The 24,294-nt window shown below is 41.7% G+C and overlaps 1 protein-coding gene across 4 annotated transcripts; it reads right to left on the reverse strand.

Moving 5' to 3' along the window:
- Nucleotides 1–9,162: 9,162 nt before the first annotated feature.
- On the reverse strand, nt 9,163–21,181 carry LOC115197060 (NACHT, LRR and PYD domains-containing protein 12). 4 transcript variants are annotated; one of them, XM_029758225.1, is made up of 11 exons: nt 20,893–21,179; nt 19,493–19,653; nt 18,886–19,008; nt 17,509–17,631; nt 13,993–15,801; nt 13,573–13,746; nt 12,814–12,987; nt 12,490–12,660; nt 12,190–12,363; nt 11,791–11,964; nt 9,163–9,666 (listed from the first exon to the last, which is right to left on the reverse strand). In XM_029758225.1, exons 2-11 carry the CDS (start codon nt 19,588–19,590, stop codon nt 9,639–9,641), a joined length of 3,048 nt encoding a protein of 1,015 aa, XP_029614085.1. In that variant the 5' UTR covers nt 19,591–19,653; nt 20,893–21,179; the 3' UTR covers nt 9,163–9,638. The 4 variants fall into 4 exon arrangements, with proteins under 4 accessions (XP_029614085.1, XP_029614089.1, XP_029614088.1 ...); XM_029758229.1 differs by lacking the exon at nt 18,886–19,008 and having other exon boundaries at nt 20,893–21,181; XM_029758228.1 differs by lacking the exon at nt 17,509–17,631.
- Nucleotides 21,182–24,294: the final 3,113 nt, after the last annotated feature.

Genomic DNA, 24,294 nt, shown 5'->3' on the forward strand with positions numbered 1-24,294 from the left:
ACGCACAACATCAGGAATGTGAAAATGTGCCATGATCCTCACAACTTGTTTGTTGGCATCCAATGACACAATGGTTACTATTAGTTTTCTCACAAATGTCTCAAGCATGAAAAGGGGCTGAATTGCCAACTGCACATAGAAATGCTTCCTTAGAAGTTATTTTTCTCTTTCATTCCAGTAAATGTTTCAAGTTCAAGATATCCCCAAAACACCAATCTGACAGTGCAAAAATGTTATCTTTTACAATATCAGTGTGACATGCGAAGCAAATCAAACTATCTCAGAGCACAGTAATATGAAGAGCTGCCCGATTTCTTTTTAAAGGATAAATTGGGAATAGAATGAGATACTGTAAATTCAATAGGTCTTCTTCAAAAACTCTCAGCTGTTATTCACACACTACGCACCCTCCAGATCCTCTGCGCATGCATCAACTTCAGGGATGCAAACTCGTCACCTTTCGGCGAAATTCGAGGAAGAAAGTATGGTGGAACAAGTATTAGCATTGTTAAGAATCTTGCTAGCTGGATCGAGAAATGTTGAGCAACATCTGATCTGAACAACTCATCTGATCAAATAATTGAGTTTATGGTGTGAAAATTAGCTTGTTAATAAAGTCAGACAACTAATGTTAGTTAGCTAACGTTACAACATCAGATGAGCTGACATTAGTAACCTAACCAATTCGCTATAGTATTAACTGGTAGACGACTCCTTGGCGGCGGTTCCTCAAGTTATAACGCGTTAGTTGCTTACTGGACAATCTGTGTGAAATGTTAACTAGTTAACGAACTAACCACTATCTGTTAACTAATGTTTTCCCTCTACAGTATGTGGTTAATTTTCAGAATGAGAGAATTAGGTGAAAATGAGTTGTTGCTTGTTAAACAAGTGGATTCAGGGATTAAGTGTAGCTGGAGCTGGGCCTGGTTTAAACTGGATGCCACTATAGAGGTGAAAGGAACATCACACACTTTCCCTCTTTCTCACTTCTGCCACATTGTAGAACAGATGTCCACAGGCAGAAAGTGTACAATGTAATAATGTGCAGTGTAGCAGCCCAAAGATATTGTTTTTGTTGTGTTGAACTTGACAGTAACACACGTGTGTGAGTGAGAGGGGGATTATATATTTTTTTACTCAGTGAATGTTATTTTTGCACACGTGTAGCCTTGTGCACTTGATCGATGTCTACTATAGTGGCCACTGTAATAGAGCAAAAATATAATGCCTGTTTGTTTCATTCCATTTCTATTTCAAGATGTTTTTTTCCCCAAGTGCAATATTTATGTGTGTGGTCACAAGCGTTCTATTATAAAGGCTGTCATGGCTAACTGCAATATTAGTGTATTGTTTTTTCTCAAGACTTGTCATTTGCAGTAAAGTCTAGGCAACAAATAACATTGGATTGCTTTCTTTACATTCTTTATCTGTGAGTTAGGTTCACATGAACCACTTTTTATTTTACACACAGACTGATCATCTAGATCATATTCTGTGTTGTTTAATTAGTTACAACCTGCATTTCTCCCTAGCAGGGATTTTTTGCATCTTTCAGTGCAAAAAAAAAAAGGTGTCACCTTTTTGGGCCCTCACCAGTTTGCATCCCTGCAACTTAGAATCATAGAGAGTTAAGGAGAAACATTCACACAGACTTATTTGCCTATAAATTGTATAATTAAAATAGCCCACAGGACTACATTTTGGTGACACGCTCCTCCTGGAATGAGCAGTAGGTGGGACAACAGGTCTTTATAACGATGAGACAGAGTGTGAGACATAGTGAGAGACGTCGCATGCGTCCCAAGTGGCACCCTATTACCTACATAGCGCACTCCTTTTGACCAGAGCCATATACGCCCTGGTCAAAAGTCGAGCGCTATATAGGGAAAGGGTGCCATTTGGGACGCAACCATTATTTGATTAATGGCCCCTCATGTTAGCTCTGTCTTTTGGCCCCCCTGTCAAAGAATAAAGGATGTTTGTTTCTTTACACGCAGACATGTACATTAGTGCATCGCAGTGCTAGCTGTGCCACTAGAAATCCTTGTTCGAGTCCAGGTTCTGTCGCAGCTGGCCACAACCAGGAGACTCATGGGGCGACGCACAATTGGCCCAGCGTCGTCCGGGTTAGGGGAGGGTTTGGCCGGCAGGGATGTACTTGTCCCATCGCTCTCTAGCGACTCCTGTGGCGGGCCGGGCGCAGTGCACGCTGACACGGTCGCCAGGTGTACAGTGTTTCCTCCGACACATTGGTGCAGTTGTCTTCCAGGTTAAGCGAGCAGTGTGTCAAGAGGCAGTGCGGCTTGGTTGAGTCATGTTTCAGAGGACGCACGGCTCTCGACCTTCGCATCTCCCGAGTCTGTACGGGAGTTGCAGCGATGAGACAAGACTGTAACTACCAATTGGACACCATGAAATTGGGGAGAAAAAGGGGTAGAAAAAAACAACAATAAAATAAAGACATGTACAGTAGGCTACATGCCCCCCTAGGCAAGTCATAAGAATTTTATTGGCTTTCTTTCCGTATATCCACTGCACAATTATTGTCACCTCGGTGAATTTTATGTTTGGTTTAAAACAATTCTGTGGTATACTGTGAATTTCCCATGCGTTAGAAAATACACAACAGTGTTAACTTCTTCCATTCCTTCAATTGGCCATATACAGTTAAGTACATAGAGCCCAGAGAACACAGCCTCGAAAGACAAACCGCTTGTTTTTAGCCGTGTGTCAGGAAGCATGGGGCCATCTAATTGAGAAGGCCTGTGTCAGCTTGTTGGTGAGGACAAGGTAACTTGCTTTTTCCATCATACTGTTTGTGACACATGCAACCTGATGAAACAAAGTCTGGAAAGGTCCAACTGCCTTGCTTTTTGGCTTTGTAAACGCAACGTGACTTTGGAGCTCTCGAGATAATTGGGACAAAATAGTCCAAAATATCATTATCATCCCAAGTAACTTTTTTTCCCTCCCATTTGTTATTCTCTGATTCTCACAGCTGAGGTCATTGCTTAGCAACAGCTCACTGGTGCTACATGACTGAATCACAGAGTACATAGCAACTCTTTCAGCCTTTTTATTCTGTGTCTCTCTTTCTCTCCTTCCCCAGTGCCGTTGAATTAAAGGCAGGGTGAGTACAAAAAGGTCTTCTAACCTTTGCCCTGCGTTGCGGTCTGTGTGAATGAGTTGAGACGAGGCAATCTGTGGCTTTTGATTTCCCCTCTCCTCTGTTGGGGTTGCGGTGGGCAGCAGCATTCACACAGGCGCAACAACAAAAGAAACGCCTGACACGGCGAGATGGGATCAAGGGCAGAGAGAGGTTATGGTAGCAACGGAAGGCAAAGTCTTCTAATGAAAGTGTGTGTGTGTGTGTTCTACATCCCTGTTGTTGTGGCCGACCCCCTCATCCATGACACTGTACAGTGGACATTAGAATAACACTTAGCTCAACAGTGACGTATCTAATCCTCACACACACACACACACACACACACACACGCACGCACACACACTCACACACACACACGATCCTCAGCAGATCCCAATGAGCTGCCCTCGTGGGAATTCAGGTAGAGAGGCTTTCGTATTCTCCCATGTCTCTACACCCTATCCTGTAGTGGGACATTAAAACAGTTGGCTAAACTCATTTGTCATTTAGATTAGGCCGAGTCAGTGGTGTAAAGTACTTAAGTAAAAATACTTTAATGTACTACTTAAGTTGTTTTCTGAGGTATCTGCACTTTACTACACTGAACAGGAATATAGACACAACATGTAAAGTGTTGGTCCCATGAGCTGAAATAAAAGATCCCAGACATTTCCCATAAGCACAAAAAGCTTATTTCGCTCAAATTATGTACACAATTTTGTTTACGTCCCTGTTAGTGAGCATTTCTCTTTTGCCAAGATAATCCATCCACCTGACAGGTGTGGCATATCAAGAAGCCGATTAAACAGCATCATCATTGCACAGGTGCACCTGTGTTGTGTGACACAATGCCACAGATGTCTCAAGATTTGAGGCCTCAACCGCAGAACACTTGTATGGCGTTATGTGGGCAAGCGGTTTGCTGATGTCAACGTTGTGAACAGAGTGCCCCATGGTGGGGTTATGGTATGGGCAGGCATAAGCTACGGACAATGAACACAATTGCATTTTATCAATGGCAATGTGAATGCACAGATAGCATAACGATATCCTGAGGCCCATTGTGGTGCCATTCATCCACCTCCATTACCTCATGTTTCAGCATGATAATGCACGGCCCCATGTCGCAAGTATCTGTTCACAATTCCTGGAAGCTGAAAATGTCCCAGTTCTTCCATGGCCAGCGTACTCAGACATTTCACCCATTGAGCATGTTTGGAATGCTCTGGATCAACTTTCCAGTTCCCGCAACTTCGCACAGCCATTGAAAAGGAGTGGGACAACATTCCACAGGCCACAATCAACAGCCTGATCAACTCTATGCAAAGGAAATGTGTCGCACTGCATGAGCAAATGGTGGTCACACCCGATACTGACTGGTTTTCTGATCCACGCCCCTACCTTTTTTTTAAGGTATCTGTGACAAACAGATGCCTATCTGTATTCCCAGACGGGAAATCCATAGAAAAGGGCCTAATGAATATATTTTGAGAACTGTAACTCAGTAAAATCTTAGAAATTGTTGCGTGTTGCGCTTTATATTTTTGTTCAGTATATTTATGGATACTTTTACTTTTACATTCCTAAAGAAAGTAATGTACTTTTTGCTCCATACGTTTTCCCTGACACCCAAAAGTACTCATTACATTTTGAATGCTTAGCAGGACAGGAAAATGGTCCAATTCACACACTTATCAAGACAACATCCCTGGTCATCCCTACTGCCTCTGATTTGGACGACTCACTAAACACACATACTTCATTTGTAAATTATGTCTGAGTGTCTGTAAATAAAAAAACGAATTATGCCACCTGGTTTGCTTAATATAAGGAATTTGTATATTTTAGCAATTACGTTTACTTTTGATACTTAGGTATTTAAAACAAAATACTTTTACTCAAGTAGTATTTTACTGGGTGACTTTCACTTTTACTTGAGTCATTTTCTATTAAGGTATCTTTACTTTTACTCAAGTATGACAATTGGGTACTTTTTTTCATTGCTGGGCCTAGTTTGCAACACGCAGCAATTTTCTGCCTGGGAAATGAACATGCAGTTGAAGCACACCATAAATGTAGATCGTTCAGTTTGGCCTGTGGGTGCTTGCAGGACACATGTTTTTTTAATCAATTGTAAATGATAATGTCTCATACTATTTTGTGGAGTTGTTCCCTCAGGTCTTTAGTTTGACCCCTTATCTGCATTGAGTTATTTGGAAAAAGGTGAATGCAATGTCAGTTGCATATTATCCAGGTTCCATTCCGATACTGCTGGAATTCCGTTGTATTTCAAGGTGAGTCCCTGCTGTTCTGAGGTAGAGCAGCAGAAGCAGCGCTGCCTGGGGGGGATCTCTCGTACTAGGAGAGAGGAAGTGCTGAAAGACAACATTGTAAAGGCAAATGCTTGTCTGAAGGTAAACACACATGACACCTGACACTAGGAACAGGATCAGGAAGCGAGAGCGACTAACCGGTTGGTTTACCCACCCCCCACCCCCACCCTCACTGAAGAGACAAATCCTGAAGGAGTGATTTGTATACTGTATGTCCCTGACAATAACGTAGTACGACTCTAGGGATGAGGTCTCTTTAGATATCATTAGTATAAAACGGGGGAATAGAGTATGTATGTACAACATGTATTTTTTACTGTGTATAAAATACAATATTTATTATACAATACACATGTGATGAGGTAGTCTGAGTCTCAGATCCGTTTGTGCCGTCTTGCCAAGCACAACCAGATCTGGGACTCAGGCAAGGGATCATAGAATGACATATACTGTAGCATCCCTGTGCTAGGGATGAAGTAGGATGAAGAAACAGAGCACTCAATCGTTTAGCTTCTTGGGAAAGGTTTTCCGGAACATTACAGATTTTTTGGGGTTTTAAGCTCTTGAACCTTTGTAACAAAAGTCAGGACGCGTATTGTCTGGCTGCTGCCTGGATAACATTACAGCGTGTCCATCAATTGGAGAGAAGAAAAGAGGGAAAATGAATGTGTGTGTGAGTAAAAAAAAGAAAGGATTTAATTCGACTAAAAGCAGCACTTGTATAGTGAGCTTGTGCCTCCACATCAATAGATCACACATCCAAGACAAATGAAAGTGAAGTCCATTTGTGGGCTTCAACAAAAGGACCGCTCACAGTAGATGGGAGTGTACCTTTATGCTGGAAGTACAGTATAATACTTTTCCATGTTGCTCTTTTACCTGCAAATTAGTCATTCATTGGAGTGTCTTTTACCGGTCTGAAACGTGTTTATTGATTAGCCGGGGCCGTTGGCGTGCAGTCCTTTGTTAAAAACAGAGTCGGTTGATTGGTTGGGCCAGAGGGCTGTCACTTAAAAGTATAATTACTGTACATCTGTCAGGCAAGTATTTCTCAATACAGCACTAATGGTTTACTTACTATTGCCTGGTGCATGATTACGTTATAGGATGGCCAATCAAATCCGTTGGGAAATGATGATACTATGCAACTTTATCCAAAACCAGTGCACATTGCATTCAGGAAAATGAATAATTAAAACATGAATCTTATAATCACTATTCAATCTATAGGAAGATTGTTTCCTGCTAAAGTAATCCAGAACTAATCCAGCCACTGTTTGTTTAATAAAATCGCAAAGTCTGCCGTTGCTTGGACAAGCTTCAGCATGGACCTCCGAGAGAGAGAGAGAATAATAAAATGTGAGAGAGGGAGAGAGAGACCTGTTTGGTAGACGTGGATTCTCTATTATCCCATCCTTGATCTTCTCCACTATCAACTCTCTCTCTCTACTCAGAGGGTTAGTACAGGGTAGGGTTCAGTATGGGACAGCTTGGTATAGGAGCTAGTGATATCAGGAGAGTCTGGGGGGCCTTAACCCACCTCCACAACTTCACATCAACAAAACCTTTGGCAGTATTTACTTAGATGCTCGGGTGGCAAAAGAATTTCAGAGAATTTAATAGCCACACAAACACATGCGTGCATGCACACACACACACACACACACACACACACACACTCTCGGCACACACTTCCCTATTGTCTTTTATGTAAATGTGGTGTGAATAATGCATGCCTTTGCTCCATGGAAGCTCTTGCAACTTGCATAACAGTGAAATTTCCCAGCAGCCCTGAAGGAACCTTTTCCTTCATAGTGCGCCACAGCCCAAGTAAACCATTTCTACCACATCGCGAACACCGATAGTTTGATGGAGAACTGTGTCTGTAGAAAACACCATCTCTCTAATTAAAATAAACTGACACTCTACTATTTTCTGGCTGTTTTTGTAAGCCGTTAGCAAAGACCTAGGGAACGTTACTGTTATGTAGCGCTTCACTTGTTGGTTATTGAAAGTGAAGCAACCACTTTGTGTTACTCTGATCCCCTCTGCTGGCCTTTATATGTCATGCCAGTCGCCCTGCACCTGATGTAGATGCCTCTAGACGCTGACCTCGGATCAGTTTAGCATTTTCAGTTGCGCAATAATTATGGCTCGATGGCGATATCGGATTTCGATTTGTTCTTCAGAAGCAATTTGCGGGCCAGAAAAGGAGCAGTTATTTGAAAACGTGTAGGTCCATACATACTTTCTATCTAGTTTTAGACGTTCAAACGCGGCCTGGAGCGATTTTTTTTTACCCAAAATAATAATTTCTGCACTAACAGGCAAAACCCTTCTACTACTTAAATGCGCATTAGAATATATATTTTTTTAGGACTAACTACTAGTATAACAGCCCTTGCTAAAGGTTGCTTCCATTGACAGTTGACACAATGGAAGGCATGCTCTTGGAAGCTGAGGAGTTTGTGTAATCACTTAAACCTGGATTGAGGGGCTCAGTGAATGTGGATAGAAAAGGGATTGAAACTTAAAGGATAGGTGTACATTGAAACAGATACAATTTGTATTGCACAAGCTTGACCATACAAAAATACATAATGACACTAGAGTATTTTTTTTAACACATTATATACATTGTGTACAACAAATTCGGGAACACTTTATTAATATTGAGTTGCACCCCCTTTTGCCCTCAACATGGACTCTACAAGGTGTTGACTCCAATGTTTCCCACAGTTGTGTCAAGTTGTTTGGATTTCCTTTGTTGGGGTGGACCATTCTTGACACACACGAGAAACTGTTGAGCGTGGAAAACCCGTCAGCGTTGCAGTTCTTGACACACTCAAACTAGTGTGCCTTGCACCTACTACCATACCCCGTTCAAAGGCACTTAAATCTTTTGTCTTGCCCATTCGACCTCTGAATGGCACACAATCCATGTCTCAAGGCTTAAAAATCCTTCTTTAACTTGTCTCCTCCCCTTCATCTACACTGATTTTTGAAGTGGATTTAACAAGTGAAGTCAATCACCTGGTCAATCGTCATGGAAAGAGCAGGATTTCCTAATGTTTTTGTACACTCTGTATTTTACAGTATACAATGGGTCATATGACCAATGGGTGAGTGTTTGTTATGTTGTGTTGTTGTTGAATCCTCATTACTTAAGAAGATGGATGAAGCCCAGGAGGATCCGGGCCAGTATTCATAAAGTGTCTCAGAGTAGTACTAGGAGTAGTGTGTACTTCCCCAGGCTAAGTACCTGAGGTGTGGACTCGAGTCACATGACGTGGACTCGAGTCACATGACGTGGACTCGAGTCACATGGCTTGGAATCGAGTCACATGACTTGGACTCGAGTCACATGACTTGGACTCGAGTCACATGACTTGGACTCGAGTCACAAATATGATGACTTGCAACTCGACTTTCACTTTAACACCAATGACTCGTGACTTAACTTGGACTTGAGCCTTTTGACTCGAACTGACTGGATACCCTCCGCAAGCCCAAATATTAAAAATGACGCTATTAAAAAAAGTGTGCAGCGCATCAACTCTTCATTTAACGGATTACAGTTTGAATCGGACAGCAGCCAATAAAATTGTGCCAGCTGAGAAAAAGTTGCGTGTGGCAGTGCAGAAGAACGTCGGCGGGTGAATTCAGATGGAGCCCTTGGAAAGATGATATCCAAAATTATTATTTTCGGATATAAAGACTATGCTGTATCAACAAAAAAATGGATTGCAACTTGCAAAACATGTGGGAAGAAAATGACAGACCGACATTTAAAGCTGCACAAAGAACGGTAAGTCGTAGCTAATATAGCCGACAGCTATATCATTCATAACTTTGCCAGTGTATCATGTAGGCTAATGTAACGTTAAATCAATGAGCCTCCACACAGTCAGTCAGTGCGGGAACGTGATCATAGCACCCAAGATTGAGCTACAACTGAGTTGTACACACTATTAGAATAGGGATGTGATATTCAGGACATCTGCCACTGAGATCTGAGATCCATACAGGCTATTTTGTTTCCTCCTGTTTGGACAGTGAAAGCAGCTTTCCGGCTCTGAAAAGGAAGTTTCCCAATAACAGTAACTACACATCCACTCTGCTGGGCTGGGATGCCCTTCTGTCCTCCAGTTCTGTCACCAGTCTCTGGCCCATGGACTTAATCTAATGGAGTAAACAGAGGAACAGTGAGAAAACAATACAGACCCACTGACTGAAATATACAGTTGAAGTCGGAAGTTTACATACACTTAGGTTGGAGTCATTAAAAATTGTTTTTCAATCACTCCACAAATTTCTTGTTAACAAACTATAGTTTTGGCAAGTCGGTTAGGACATCTACTATGTGCATGACACAAGTCATTTTTCCAACAATTGTTTACAGACAGATTATTTCACTTATAATTCACTGTAATCACAATTCCAGTGGGTCAGAAGTTTACATACACTAAGTTGACTGTGCCTTTAAATAGCTTGGAAAATTCCAGAAAATGATGTCATGGCTTTAGAAGCTTCTGATAGGCTAATTGACATAATTTGAGTCAATTGGAGGTGTACCTGTGGCCTACCTTCAAACTCAGTGCATCTTTGCTTGACATCATGGAAAAATCTAAAGAAATCAGCCAAGATCTCAGAAAAAAAGATTGTAGACATCCACAAGTCTGGTTCATCCTTGGGAGCAATTTCCAAATGCCTGAAGGTACCACGTTTATCTGTAAAAACAATAGTACAGTAAGTATAGCCTCCCGGGTGGTGCAGTGGTCTAAGGCACTGCATTGCAGTGCTAGCTGTGCCACCAGAGACTCTGGGTTCGAGCCCAGGCTCTGTCGCAGCTGGCCGCGACCGGGAGGCCCATGGGGCGGCGCACAATTGGCCCAGCGTCATCCGGGTTAGGGAGAGTTTGGCCGGCAGTGATATCCTTATCTCACTAGCGACTCCTGTGTCATGCCGGGCGCAGTGCATGCTGACCAGGTCGCCAGGTGTACAGTGTTTCCTCTGACACATTGGTGAGGCTGGCTTCCGGGTTGGATGTGCATTGTGTCAAGAAGCAGTGCTGCTAGGTTGGGTTGTCGCATGGCTCTCGACCTTCGCCTCTCCTGAGTCCGTGTGGGAGTTGCAGTGATGAAACAAGACTAACTACTACCAATTGGGAGAAAAAAGGGGTAAAAGATGTGTAAAAAAAAATATGTATGCAATTATAAACACCATGGGACCACGCAGCTGTCATACAGCTCAGGAAGGAGACACGTTCTGTCTCCTGGAGATGAACGTACTCTGGTGCGAAAAGTGCAAATCAATCCCAGAACAACAGCAAAGGACTTTGTGAAGATGCTGGAGGAAACAGGTAGAAGAGTATCTATATCCACAGTAAAACGAGTCCTATATCGACATAGGCTGCTCATCAAGGAAGAAGCCACTGCTCCAAAATCGCCGTAAAAAAGCCAGACTACGGTTTGCACATGGGGACAAAGATCGTACTTTTTGGAGAAATGTCCTCTGGTCTGATGAAACAAAAATAGAACTGTTTGGCCATAATGACCATCGTTATGCTTGCAAGCTGAAGAACACCATCCCAACCGGGGGTGGCAGCATCATGTTGTGGGGGTGCTTTGCTGCAGGAGGGACTGGTGCACTTCACAAAATAGATGGCATCATGAGGCAGGAAAGGTAAAGCTTGGTCGCAAATGGGTCTTCCAAATGGACAATGACCCCAAGCATACTTCCAAAGTTGTGGCAAAATGGCTTAAGGACAACAAAGTCAAGGTATTGGAGTGGCCATGACAAAGCCCTGACCTCAATCCTATAGAAATTTTGTGGGCAGAACTGAAAAAGTGTGTGCGAGCAAGGAGGCCTACAAACCTGACTCAGTTACACCAGCTCTGTCAGGAGGAATGGACCAAAATTCACCCAATTTATTGTGGGAAGCTTGTGGAAGGCTACCCGAAATGTTTGACCCAAGTTAAACAGTTTAAAGGCAATGCTACCAAATACTAATTGAGTGTATGTAAACTTCTGACCCACTGGGAATGTGATGAAAGAAATAAAAACTGAAATAAATCATTCTCTCTACTATTATTCTGACATTTCACGTTCTTAAAATAAAGTGGTGATCCTAACTGACCTAAAACATACTTGGATTAAATGTCAGGAATGATGAAAAACGGAGTTTAAATGTATTTGGCTAAGATGTATGTAAACTTCCGACTTAAACTGTAATGCCAACAAAGGTATGATGTCACCCAGACAGACCCTCTTCACAGTGGCCAGGTGAGAACTCAAAGCACTCACCTCAGTGTCTTCAGTTTGCAGCACGGATCCTCCAGTAAAGCGGAGATCAGCTTCACTCCTGAGTCACCTGGGTAGTTCCAGCTCATATTCAGTTCTCTCAGGTGTAAAGGGTTTGACCTCAGAGCTGAAGCCAGAGACGCACAGCCTTTGTCTGTGAATCCACACTCCGACAGCCTAAAATAAAATTATCCTTTCATTCTTCAGTTCAGGCCACACAGAGAATATAGCATATATTTTCTTCTTTGCAAGTTTACATCAAAACATGTTTTATTATCACATAGGTTTGTACTTGAGGTGTCCATCATAAGATACAAAATAGGGACATTTGTGGTCTATTGTGAATAGCTGTTGTATTAAGAACCAAGGCGTATGTACTGTAACTCTGACAGGAGACCTTACGTTAGCATCCCCAGTTTACAGTGTGGATTCCCCAGTCCAGCACAGAGCAGCGTCATTCCTGAATCCTGCAGCTTATTTTTACTCAGGTCAAGCTCCCTCAGACTCGAGGAGTTTGAACTGAGAGCTGAAGCCAGAGCTTGACAGCAGTTCTCAGTAAGTTTACAGGTATTCAGCCTTGGGGGTGGAAAAAAAGAGTAATACATTTCAACATTACGCTACACAATGAAGGCAGGGCACACAGGATCACCTATGATTTTCTATAGTAATTCACAGTTGTGTTATTATGGCCCCAACACTCACCTTAGAGTCTTCAGTTTGTGTGGCTCCTCCAGTAGAGCAGAGAGCAGTTTCACTCCTGAGTCACCTGGGTAATTGCAGCTCAGGTCCAGCTCTCTCAGGTTCGCAGGGTTTGACCTCAGAGCTGAAGCCAGAGAAGCACAGCCTTCCTCTGTGACACTACAACGTGATAGCCTGCAGGGAGGAGGAGGATAGCTTCTTTGTGTCTGTTATGTGTGTCAATTTCTGAGGAAGGACAGTCTATCATGTCTCAAGAGGTTCCTTATTGTCAAAAGATCTACCATTGTGTGTTGAGTATCATTGAGCTGTAATGGGCCCAACACTCACCTCAGTGTCTCCAGTTTACAGAGTGGATCCTCTAGTGCAGCAGAGAGCAGGCTCACGCCTGAGTCTCCTGGATTACTCCCACTCAGATCCAACTCTCTCAGGTGGGAGGGGTTTGACTTCAGAGCTGAAGCCAGAGAAGCACAGCTTTTCCCAGTGACTCTACAACCTGAGAGCCTGTACAGAGAAATATAGTTCAAGAGCGACAATTGAAAGAAACAACTTCTTTGGTTGAAAACAGCATATGTGGCATCAATATCAAACATTTATTCTAGTGTCAAACTTGACTACAAAGTGAAAATATAATTGTTTTGGTCATAAAGCCAGTCTAGTCCAAAACAGAGATTTGTGAGATAATTAGGAAAAAAAGTATATGTCACAAAATGAAGGGTACGTAAAACGGTTTTCCTTGGGTTGGGTTTATCTCCATCCTGCCCACATGCTGGCAGCACCCAAATAATCACCAATATTTACTATGTATCGACGGTCCCTAACTAGCCCCACAGATAGGCTATCCAAAGTAAAAACCAACTTTGCCACAGTCACACACCAGCCGGTTGAAGCTAATTGGCAAAAGAAGTTGGCCTAGGCTACTTCCAGACACAAGACCTGGTTACACCCCCCCCCCCCCCCCCCCCCCCCCCCCCCCCCCTAAATACACTGTTCCAGCGCAAGGAACTGAGAGTGGAAATTGCGGTTCAAGTGTGTAAGAATATAATGTCCCAAATAAGACGAAGCAGTGAATGACAAAAATGACTTTACCTCAGTGACTCAAGTTTACATTGTGGACTCCCCAGTCCAATGGAGAGCAGTGCCACTCCGGAATCCTTCAGGTCATTTTTACTCAGGTCCAACTCTCTCAGACCCGATGAGGTCGAGCTGAGAGTTGAGGCTAGGGCTTTGCAGCATCTCTCAGTGAGGTAGCAGTAAGTTAGCCTGAGGAAAAATGGTAATACTCAAATTAGTATAGCTTCAAATTAGTATTGTTTCTAGAGCAGCTAGAAACTAAATGCATAAAAGTATATTATGTATGAAAGTATGACTACATGCAATATCGCTAACAAGGCTTTCTCAAGCTGCTCTATGGAAATGGTCTTATTTTCCTAACTGATCTGTGAGTGCATCTTTATTTGGTTATTACTGACGTATGTATGATGAGCGGTACTGTATGGCAGTACTCACACAGCTGTTCTGGAGGCTTTGACCACCGGTAGCATCCTCAGAAGACCCTCATCTGATCTGGAGTATTTTCTCAGCTCAAACACATCCAGCTCCTCTTCTGAAGTCAACACCACAACAACCAAAGCTGACAACTGTGCAGGAGAGAGATCTTCAGAGAGACTTCCTGAGCTCAGGTAGCTTTGGATCTCCTCCACTAAAGAATGGTCATTCAGCTCGTTTAGACAGTGGAACAAGTTAATGCATCTCTCCAATGAGGGATTCTCCCTGATCTTCTCCTTGATGTACTCAACCGTTTCCTCATTGGTGCGTGAGCTGCTTCCTGTCTGTACCAGTAGGCCTCTTAAGAGAGTCTGATTGGACTTCAGTGAAAGGCCGAGAAGGAAGCGGAGAAACAGGTCCAGGTGTCCATTGGCACTCTGAATGGCTTGATCCACGGCACTCTTGTAGAGGTCGATTGTAGGTGTGGACTTTGATTGCTGTTTCAACATTAGATTTCTGTTGTTGTTCACAAAAGAGAGAAACACGTATAAAGCAGCGAGAAACTCCTGAATGCTAAGATGCACAAAGCAGTATACCTTCCCCTTGTTCAGCCCACACTCCTCCCTGAAGACGTGTGTGCACACTCCTGAGTACACTGATGCTTCTTTGACATCAATGCCACACTCTCTCAGGTCTTCCTCATAGAAGATTAGATTGCCCTTTTCCAGCTGTTCAAAGGCCAGTTTGCCCAGTTTCAGAATCATCTCTTTATCCGTGTTCCACTCAGGATCTGTCCCACTTCCCCCAGGATATTTCTGGTTTCTTAACCTCGTCTGAAAGATCAGAAAGTGAAGGTTCATTTGTGTCAGCGTCTTGGGGATCTCTCCACTCTCTGCACCACCCAACAGCCTCTCTAGAACAGTTGCTGCAATCCAACAGAAGACTGGTATGTGGCACATGATGTAGAGGCTCCTTGATGATTTCATGTGCGTGATGATTCTGCTAGCCAGGTTCGGAGAATGGATTCTCTTCCTGAAGTATTCCTCCTTCTGTGGGTCATTGAATCCTCGTACTTCTGTCACCTGGTCAACACAGTCGGGAGAAATACGATTGGCTGCTGCAGGTCGGGACGTTATCCAGAGGAGAGCATTAGGAAGCAGATTCCCCTCGATGAGGTTTGTCAGCAGCACATCCACTGAGGTTGACTCTGTGACATCCCTCAAACTGTTATTGTTCTGGAAGTCTAAAGGAAGTCGACATTCATCCAGACCGTCAAAGATAAAGAGAACTTTGAAGTCATCGTTAATTAATATTTCGGATTCTTTTGTATCCTTGAAAAAACAATGAAGGAGTTCTACCAAACTGTGTTTTTTCCCCTCCATCAAATTCAGCTCCCTGAAAGGAAGAGGGAATATTAACTGGATTTCCTGATTATCTTTTCCCTCGGCCCAGTCTAGAATGAACTTCTGCACAGAGACAGTTTTTCCGATCCCCGCAACTCCTTTCGTCAGAACAGTTCTGATATGTTTGTCTTGTCCTGGTAAGAGTTTAAAGATGTCATTGCATTTGATAGGTGTCTCTTGTGTTGCTAGTCGCCTGGATAGTGTATCAATCTGTCTCACCTCATGTTCATTGTTGACCTCTCCGCTTCCACCTTCTGTGATGTAAAGCTCTGTATAGATCTCATTGAGAAGTGTAGGGTTTCCTTGCTGTACTGTCCCCTCAAACACACACTGAAACTTTCTCTTCAGCTTGGATTTGAGCCTATCATCGATTTCTGCCATAGACCCACAGCTGAGGACAGGAGACTCTGATCTCTCTTGTTGAAGCCTGTCAAAAGGAAAAAATAGAAAACACTGTTTTCAGCTGGAATAAACAGCAATTGGTTCATTTGAAAAAATATACACCTGTCTGTATGCCTAAGATGCTTGACTCAAAATGTAGTGGTGGCAGGGCCGCCGGCAAACATGTCGCAAGCTGGCAAATCCAGAACAAATTCAGGAAAGCGTATAGTGTTATATAGAGCCCTTATTGCATGGAACTTCCTTCCATCTCATATTGCTCAAAGAGACAGCAAACCTGATTTCAAAAAACAGATAAAGCAACACCTCGCGGCACAACGCCTCTCCCCTATTTGACCTAGATAGTTTGTGTGTATGCATTAAAATGTGTATGCATTAAAATGTGTATGCATTAAAATGTGTATGCATTAAAATGCTGCTTTTGCAACAGCTAATGGTGATCCTAATAAAATACCAAATACCATTTGCCCCAGGACTTTTCTATCAGGTGTGGCAGCGCCCCACCACTTTAGATGTAGTTTAATAAAAAATATTCATGCAAAAGCATTAAAAAGTCGTTTTTTTTAAGGCTGATTTGCCTCATGATTTCTACACTCGCGCACAATTGTATTGAAAATGAAATACAGACATCTAATTTACATACAGTACCAGTCAAAAGTTGACACACCTACTCATTCAAGGGTTTTTATTTATTTTTACTATTTTCTACATTGTAGAATAATAGTGAAGACAGCAAAACTATGAAATAACATATATGGACTCATGTAGTAACTGTAATTAACACGATGGGAGACAGAGAGCTGGTTTCAAGTGCAGGACGCAGCAGGTGTTTATTGCAAAGGACCACAGGAGGAGGCAGGTAGCTGGGTCCAGAGGCTGTCAGAAGGTCATACACAGGAGGAGGCAGGTAGCTGGGTCCAGGGCCAGGCAGAAGGTCATACACAGGGGGTCCAAAAGGGCAACAGTACAGGCAGGGAAAAGGCTAGTAACGTAGTCCAGGAGATCAGGCATTAGGTAGATAACAGGAAATCGGAAAGTACAGGCAGGGTGGCTGTCATCAAGGCAAAGGGTGGCTGTCATCAAGGCAAAGGGTGGCTACTTTGAAGAATCTCAAATATAAAATATATTTTGTCTAACACTTTTTTGGTTACTACATCATTGGTGTATCCAAACTTTTGACTGGTAATATATGTCTGTGTGTGTGTGTGTTTGTCTTTTTACCCAAAACATGCAAACACTATCTGTTAGAATTCATAGCAAGCAGTGTGCTGGAATGACATTCATTCTGATGGGATGGGTGGCCAAAAATAAATGAAAGCCACATCCCCAATAAGCCACAAATATGACCGCATTGAGGCATACTGTCACTGTGCATCTATGGCTATACGCACCATGCCACTGACTACTACACGTGTTCATTTATCAAATAAGACAGCTCATAATCCAATGCCTTTATCACAGTCAACACACCTTTATTGTAGCTTTAATTAGCTAACGTTTTGCAGCCTCATGGCAAAATGTGTGAAATAGCATGAGCTTAGCTATAAAACTGCACATGTGTCTCTCTGTCCCATTGCAAAATGTGTAGAATTACAGGAAGTTATCATGAAGAAATAAACTAAACAAGGGTTACCTGGAAGTGTACACATAGATCTTCTCAGATATGGGTTTTGTGTATGTTATCATTTGTGCTCCATTAGAAGAATTGAGGGAAACTATAAAGCTAGCATCTCACCTTTGATCTGGAAACGGTTCATCACAGAACTTAATTGGTTGCGTCATAGACCGATCACTCTTCATGGACACACAGCTGGGCACAGGTGAGACTGATCTTATCTCTTCTCGCTGCTGCTTCAACCTGTAAGACACAGTACATTTTAATGACAGCAAATCAGATGATGTAGGGCTGTCTGAAACATGTGTGAGTATCTACTATAGAGATTGAAAGAGAGCCCACCTCCTATCTTTGCCATTTATCGATTCTGTGACAGCATGGGGAGCACCATTGCGCTTGATGGGTTTTTGTGACTGCGCTTGAAGAAACGTTCAAAGTTCTTGAAATGTTCTATATTGACTGACCTTCATGTCTTAAAGTAATGATGGACTGTCGTTTCTCTTTGCTTATTTGGGCTGTTCTTGCTATAATATGGACTTGGTCCTTTACCAAATAGGGCTATCTTCTGTATACCACCCCTACCTTGTCACAACACAATTGTTTGGCTCAAACGCATTAAGAAGGAAAGAAAGTCCACAACTTAACTTTTAACAAGGCACACCTGTTAATTGAAATGCATTCCAGGTGACTAACTCATGAAGCTGGTTGAGAGAATGCCAAGAGTGTGCAAAGCTGTCATCAAGGCAAATTGTGGCTACTTTGAAGAATCTCAAATATAAAATGTATTTTGATTTGTTTAACACTTTTTTGGTTACTACATGATTGTGTAGTAATGTGTGTTATTTCATAGTTCTGATGTCTTCACTATTATTCTGCCATGTAGAACATAGTCAAATACAGAAAAACCCTTGAATGAGTAGGTGTATCCAAACTTTTGACTGGTACTATGTGTGTGTGTGTGTGTGTGTGTGTGTGTGTGTGTGTGTGTGTTTGTCTTTTTACCCAAAACATGCAAACATTATCAGTTAGAATTCATAGCAAGCAGTGTGCTGGAATGACATTCATTCTGATGGGATGGGTGGCCAAAAATAAATGAAAGCCACATCCCCAATAAGCCACAAATATGACCGCATTGAGGCATACTGTCACTGTGCATCTATGGCTATACGCACCATGCCACTGACTACTACACGTGTTCATTTATCAAATAAGACAGCTCATAATCCAATGCCTTTATCACAGTCAACACACCTTTATTGTAGCTTTAATTAGCTAACGTTTTGCAGAAATAGCATGAGCTTAGCTATAAAACTGCACATGTGTCTCTCTGTCCCATTGCAAAATGTGTAGAATTACAGGAAGTTATCATGAAGAAATAAACTAAACAAGGGTTACCTGGAAGTGTACACATAGATCTTCTCAGATATGGGTTTTGTGTATGTTATCATTTGTGCTTCATTAGAAGAATTGAGGGAAACCATAAAGCTAGCATCTCACCTTTGATCTGGAAACGGTTCAACACAGAACTTAATTGGTTGCGTCATAGACCAATCACTCTTCATGGACACACAGCTGGGCACAGGTGAGACTGATCTTATCTCTTCTCTCTGCTGCTTCAACCTGTAAGACACAGTACATCTCAATGACACCAATGCAGATGATGTAGGGCTGTCTGCAACGTGTGTTAGTATCTACTACAGAGATTGAAAGAGAGCCCACCTCCTATCTTTGCCATGTATCGATTCTGTGACAGCATGGGGAGCACCATTGAGGATACATATGTTACCTACTGTGCTGGAGTGTGTGTATAGCCTGAACACAGATAAAACCGAGGTTGGTGATTTACTGCCACCTGCAGTTTGCTTAGGAGTAGAATTCATTGGCTGATCCCTCCTGCTGACCTGGATGCAATTCTGTGATTTACCCATAGGAAATCCCACCATGTTGACTACTTTAAAATGGTGTAAGCCTTCAATAACGCTGCCCATGCTAAAACAGGATTTTTGGCAAGTGCGCCCTCTTATCAATCTCTGTAGTGTCTACATACAGTGTATGTGTCATGTCAATATGCCAAAAAGTACATGCACACACATTCTTCTCTAACCTCTCAGCTTCAAAAGGTGTGGGGTGGTCTGTAAGGACACTCATTTTGGAGGTGGAGGCCTCCTCTCCCTCCCCAGAGAGACTTGTTTTGCTAGCCATGCCCCCTTTCCTATGGGACAGACCAAGTCAGTCCGGGACTAACTTCTGACCATATCAGCTGACCTGTGAACGAACACAGACATCATACATTATATACACACACCACACAGTTAGTGGCAAACACAGGCTGTGTCAAATAACTACCATGATACATACAGACACAAATTAACAATGTTAAAGGTCCTGCACAGTTTTCCTATTTTCCAAGTAAAATAGCACTTTGAGTGACCAAAACATCACCCATAATTTTTTTTTCCAGATTAAATTGCTCGGAATTTGAGAAAATGTCCCTTTCTTTCATCTCTAACTTTCAGTTGGGCTGAAGGACCAGTCTGAGTTGGCAGGGAGCTAAAAGATTGACAGTTATTTGAAACGTTTATGTCAAGCAACTTGGACGCAATGTCTTGATCATCTCAAGAAAATGTGTTGATACACAAAGCAACTCAAACAACATTCAAATTGTACGCAACATCCAACCCTGTCATACATTACATCATATAGTTTCACAAACTTCAACAACAAAAAACATTTTATCAAACTGTTTGGTTATTGTAAAAGCATCAACATAGACAAAATGCTGGCTGTACAATTTAGCTAGCTAGCCAAAATGAAATTATCAGCACTGTTTTATCAAGATAGCTGGGTCGTTCCACCAATTCGGTGCCTTTTGAGAAGTGTAACTTGGTCAAAGTAAACTTTTGATTTCACCTAATTTTAACATTTTGTCATAAAGAGCACATGTTCAACATAATAAAACGTTTTTCTTTCTCGAGGTTAATTTTTTTTTAAATATTATAGTAAGTGCCTTTTAAATGCAAAATAAAGAAACAGGGTTGACTGTAACAGGTTTGACGATTTATTCTTAGATCAGCCGTAAATCACCTTGTGACAGAGAGAATGGGTCTTGTTGTGTGCAACAAACAGGGAGTGGCAATTGAATGCCTCATAATTATAAATACTTTTTAATTTGTTTTATTTGTGATGTCACGTCGATTCCCAATAAGCATTAAGCAATAAGACATTTTCCATACTGTGGTCATCCATTTTTTAATCTGGTTTCATTGTAATATCATCCATGATTTTGACTGTTCAGGACTTTTAAATGAACCTTTAAGGAGATTATAATAAACAGAAATGTTCACACAACCACATCATGACTATGTAAAAAAAAAAGTGATCCAGAAAAATCACTTCTAATAATCGTGACACCATACTGCCTTTACTCCCGCAAGCCTACTCCCTCGAACAGTGATCAGTTAAAGAAAGGTTGATTGTATCTGTCAACTTAACCATTGTACTTACTGTGCTCGTCTTCTCTATGGCTAGCTTTCAATGTTTTCCATTACCTCTCTGTCGTCTCAAAATGGACGGAGAGAAAGTTATGCTTTTGCTTTCACTTCATGTCCTGACATGGGTGAGCTATCAACACAAAGACACACCATCACACAGCTGTGGCCAAGTTGACTTCTTTCACAAACTCTACAAACATTGGATAAACTCTGAAAACACTACACGGTGTCAATAAGACTATGGACTCTACAGTGGCGGCTACAATACTTTCTGTAGCTGATTTTGGTTATTAGTTAAGAGTTTGTTTGTTTTTGTTGTTTCCAAACGAAGTTTGAACCATGTTTTTGAACATACACTAGAGAGCAGTATTGCTACAGCGCAGCACTGTAAAACACCAGCAAAGTAGAGCGCACAGAAAATCTGTTCCACTTTATATATGGAGAAAACCTTTTACAGGGTAGCTACCCCTGGCATAACCTCCATTCATGTTGGTATGTTATTAAAAATATACATTTGAAAAGAAATCAATAAATTTAGCCTGGGCATGATGAAAGAAGACCTTCACTGCAATTGGTTTTAAGACCAATGCCTCACGTGGAGAGGAAGCTATTCTTTTTTATTTAACTCTTGTGTAGTCTTAACATTCTGTATACTCCCCTTGTCTTAAGAGTCAAAAAAGACCCGCCTTCACTAAACCCCTAAAATAAAGCAGCTTAATTTAATTTTAAACCCCAAATCTATTTTGCATGAAGAAACAACCTGTCGTTCATCACAAACTTTGTGTATATCTGGGTTTTCCCTCTTCACAATGCAGAAAGACTGCATTTAATCAGTGGACACCACTCATTTTTATTACAACACACCTGTCAGAATTATTTTCTTTACTGAAGTAGAGGTTTATTATTATTATTATTATTATTGGTACTGCATAGGTGTAAACATACATTTTTTAGCAAGAGATAGCACTTGTATAGCCTAAGAAAGTAGCAGAAATTTGCAGAAAGTAGTTTTGAATGCATTTTATTGAAGGGAACAAATAACAGCCTAACTTTTTTGCCAACATTGTGATCTATTCTTATATACTGTACAATGAGAAATTCAACTACAAAATACCAGTCTACTCCCATTTTTTTAACCATTGCCCCCACCCACAAGGTGTATAAACAACGACAATAAATAAGAATAAAATAAGATACTAGATACAAAACAAAAATGTGAAGAACATAAATCAATAAACTCTAATTAGCACATGTAGGACATTATGCAAGTGTGTGTGCATGGACTTTGCAGATGTATTTCTCACATGTGCAGCACATAGTATTTATTTTACAGTCCTTCTTTGGGTGCCAGCATTGGCATCTCCTCCTCTTGCCTGCCCAAGCTGCAGCCTCAGATCAGGACAAGATTCAGCCCCTTGAACAGCTTTCACAAGTGCTGCAGAGGCTGCTGTGACTCGGAGTTGCTCCTTTCTTGAAATGTGTGGGGTTTACAAGTGCCTTTCCCAGCTGCTCCAGGAACACCCTCCTCATGTTCCGCTGATCAGGCATCCAGGTAGAGTTGATCTTGTTCCATATCACAGAGGCATTGTATGAGGACACATCAATGATGTTATGGAAGATGACCAGGGGCCAGCGGGCAGTCATCCTCCTGCAGCTGTAAGTTCCAATCACCTTGTCCAGGTTGTCCACACCTCCTTTGTTGTGGTTGTAGTCCAGGATGATGGCTGGCTTCCTGTCCTCATGATGACTAATCTCAGCTGTTTTGTGCAGTGTTCTTGTTCCTCTTTGAGAGGTAAGAAACTGGAGTGGTAGTGGGGGTGAAGGCAAACTTTGATGAGAAGGCCTCTCTCTCCCTTGTTGCGAAGGGTGCAGCGGGGAGCTCAGGCTTGTTCTTTCTAACTGTGCCAACCATGGTGTTCTTCCTCTTCAGGAGCTGCTGGCTGAGTTCAATCAGTAGCACACATAATCTACATTTCTCATTGTGTGTGTGTGTGTGTGTGTGTGTGTGTGTGTGTGTCTCTTTGTGGTTTTTGTGGTGTGTAAATGATTTTATAACTGCCAGGTAAAATATTACCCTAAGACAATCTTTGTACCCTGGTGGTATACAGCTTTCATGGAAATATGAACAAAGGTTTCACTTTTTCTAATGTTGGGGTCACTCTAGGAAAAGTCATCAAATTTCAAGTTTAAAAAAGATCATTAGGGGGTTTTCTCTGCTGTTAAACACAGTGGCGGGTCATTTTTGACCCTTAAAACCTGTTGAGGATCTTATCCCGATCTTATCCCGGTATTGGGATTCATTGTCATGTGACCATGGCGGGGAATTCAAAACGGCAAGAGTCTAATCATTTCAAATACTCAAATAATCAACTATTTTCCTCCATTTGAAAGATACACATCTCCTAAATCTAACCACGTTGTCCGATTTTCAAAGAGGCTTTACGGAGAATGCATAAAGTTAGGTTATGTTAGGAGAGTACATTGACAATAGCTGTGTGTAATGTTTAGCCGATATAAAGAAGGGCATCAACTGAGACAGAAAACCAGCTAGAATTATGCACTTACCTTTGACAATCTGCATCAGATGACACTCATAGGACATTATGTTATACAATACATGCATTTTTAGTTCCATCAAGTTCATATTTATATCCAAAAACAGCATTTACAGTCGCGGTGAAATTCAGAATTCTTTTCGGCTCAAATGCTCCCAGTGAATCCAGCGTTACAAATCACGGAATTACTATTCGAAAACATTGGTAAATTATAATATTGTCATTCAAAGAATAATATATTATCATCTCGTAATTGCTACCGAATGGCCAGATCTCAAAATAACTTTACTGGGAAATCACATTTTGCAATAAACGGGGTACTATGCTAACAACAAAATGCTAGGCTATACAGGTTAGCAGCATTTAATATCATAATAACATTGTAAATATCCCCTTACCTTTGATTATCTCCATCAGAAGGCACTGCCAGGTATCCCAGGTCCAGAACAAATGTGGTTTCTTTTGACAAAGTTCATAATTTATGTCCAAATAACACCTAGTAGTTTGCGTTCTGTAGGCTCCCACAACACGTGTGGGGGAGGGTGTAAAATCACGCCGAAAAGCTAAAAAAAACTAGTAAATAATCTATTTACGTTCGTTCAAACATGTCAAACGTTGTTTAGCATCAATCTTTTGGTCCATTTTTAACGTGAAACATCAGTAAACATCAGTAATATTTTCACACAACCTATCCTGTGTCTAGAAAAACGATTATGACAAATGCACTCTTCTCAGATTTATGCGCAGGCGTGAAAAAATGAAGTGACGACATGTCAACTTCCCTGCATTCTAATTTGCTCCCTGTTCATCACAGACGCTTCAAACAACTTTATAAAGATCGTTGACATCTAGTGGAAGCC

The sequence above is a fragment of the Salmo trutta genome, chromosome 7, assembly GCF_901001165.1.
Source record: "Salmo trutta chromosome 7, fSalTru1.1, whole genome shotgun sequence".
Lineage (NCBI taxonomy): Eukaryota > Metazoa > Chordata > Actinopteri > Salmoniformes > Salmonidae > Salmo > Salmo trutta.

Coding starts and splice junctions, on each gene's coding strand:
- LOC115197060 (XM_029758225.1), bottom strand. CDS start 19,590: ATGGCTAGCAAAACAAGTCTCTCTGGGGAGGGAGAGGAGGCCTCCACC. Junction 15,802..17,508: donor GAACCGTTTCCAGATCAAAG/GTGAGATGCTAG, acceptor TCCTTTTGACAG/GCTTCAACAAGAGAGATCAG. Junction 13,747..13,992: donor AAAGCCTCCAGAACAGCTGT/GTGAGTACTGCC, acceptor ATTTTTCCTCAG/GCTAACTTACTGCTACCTCA.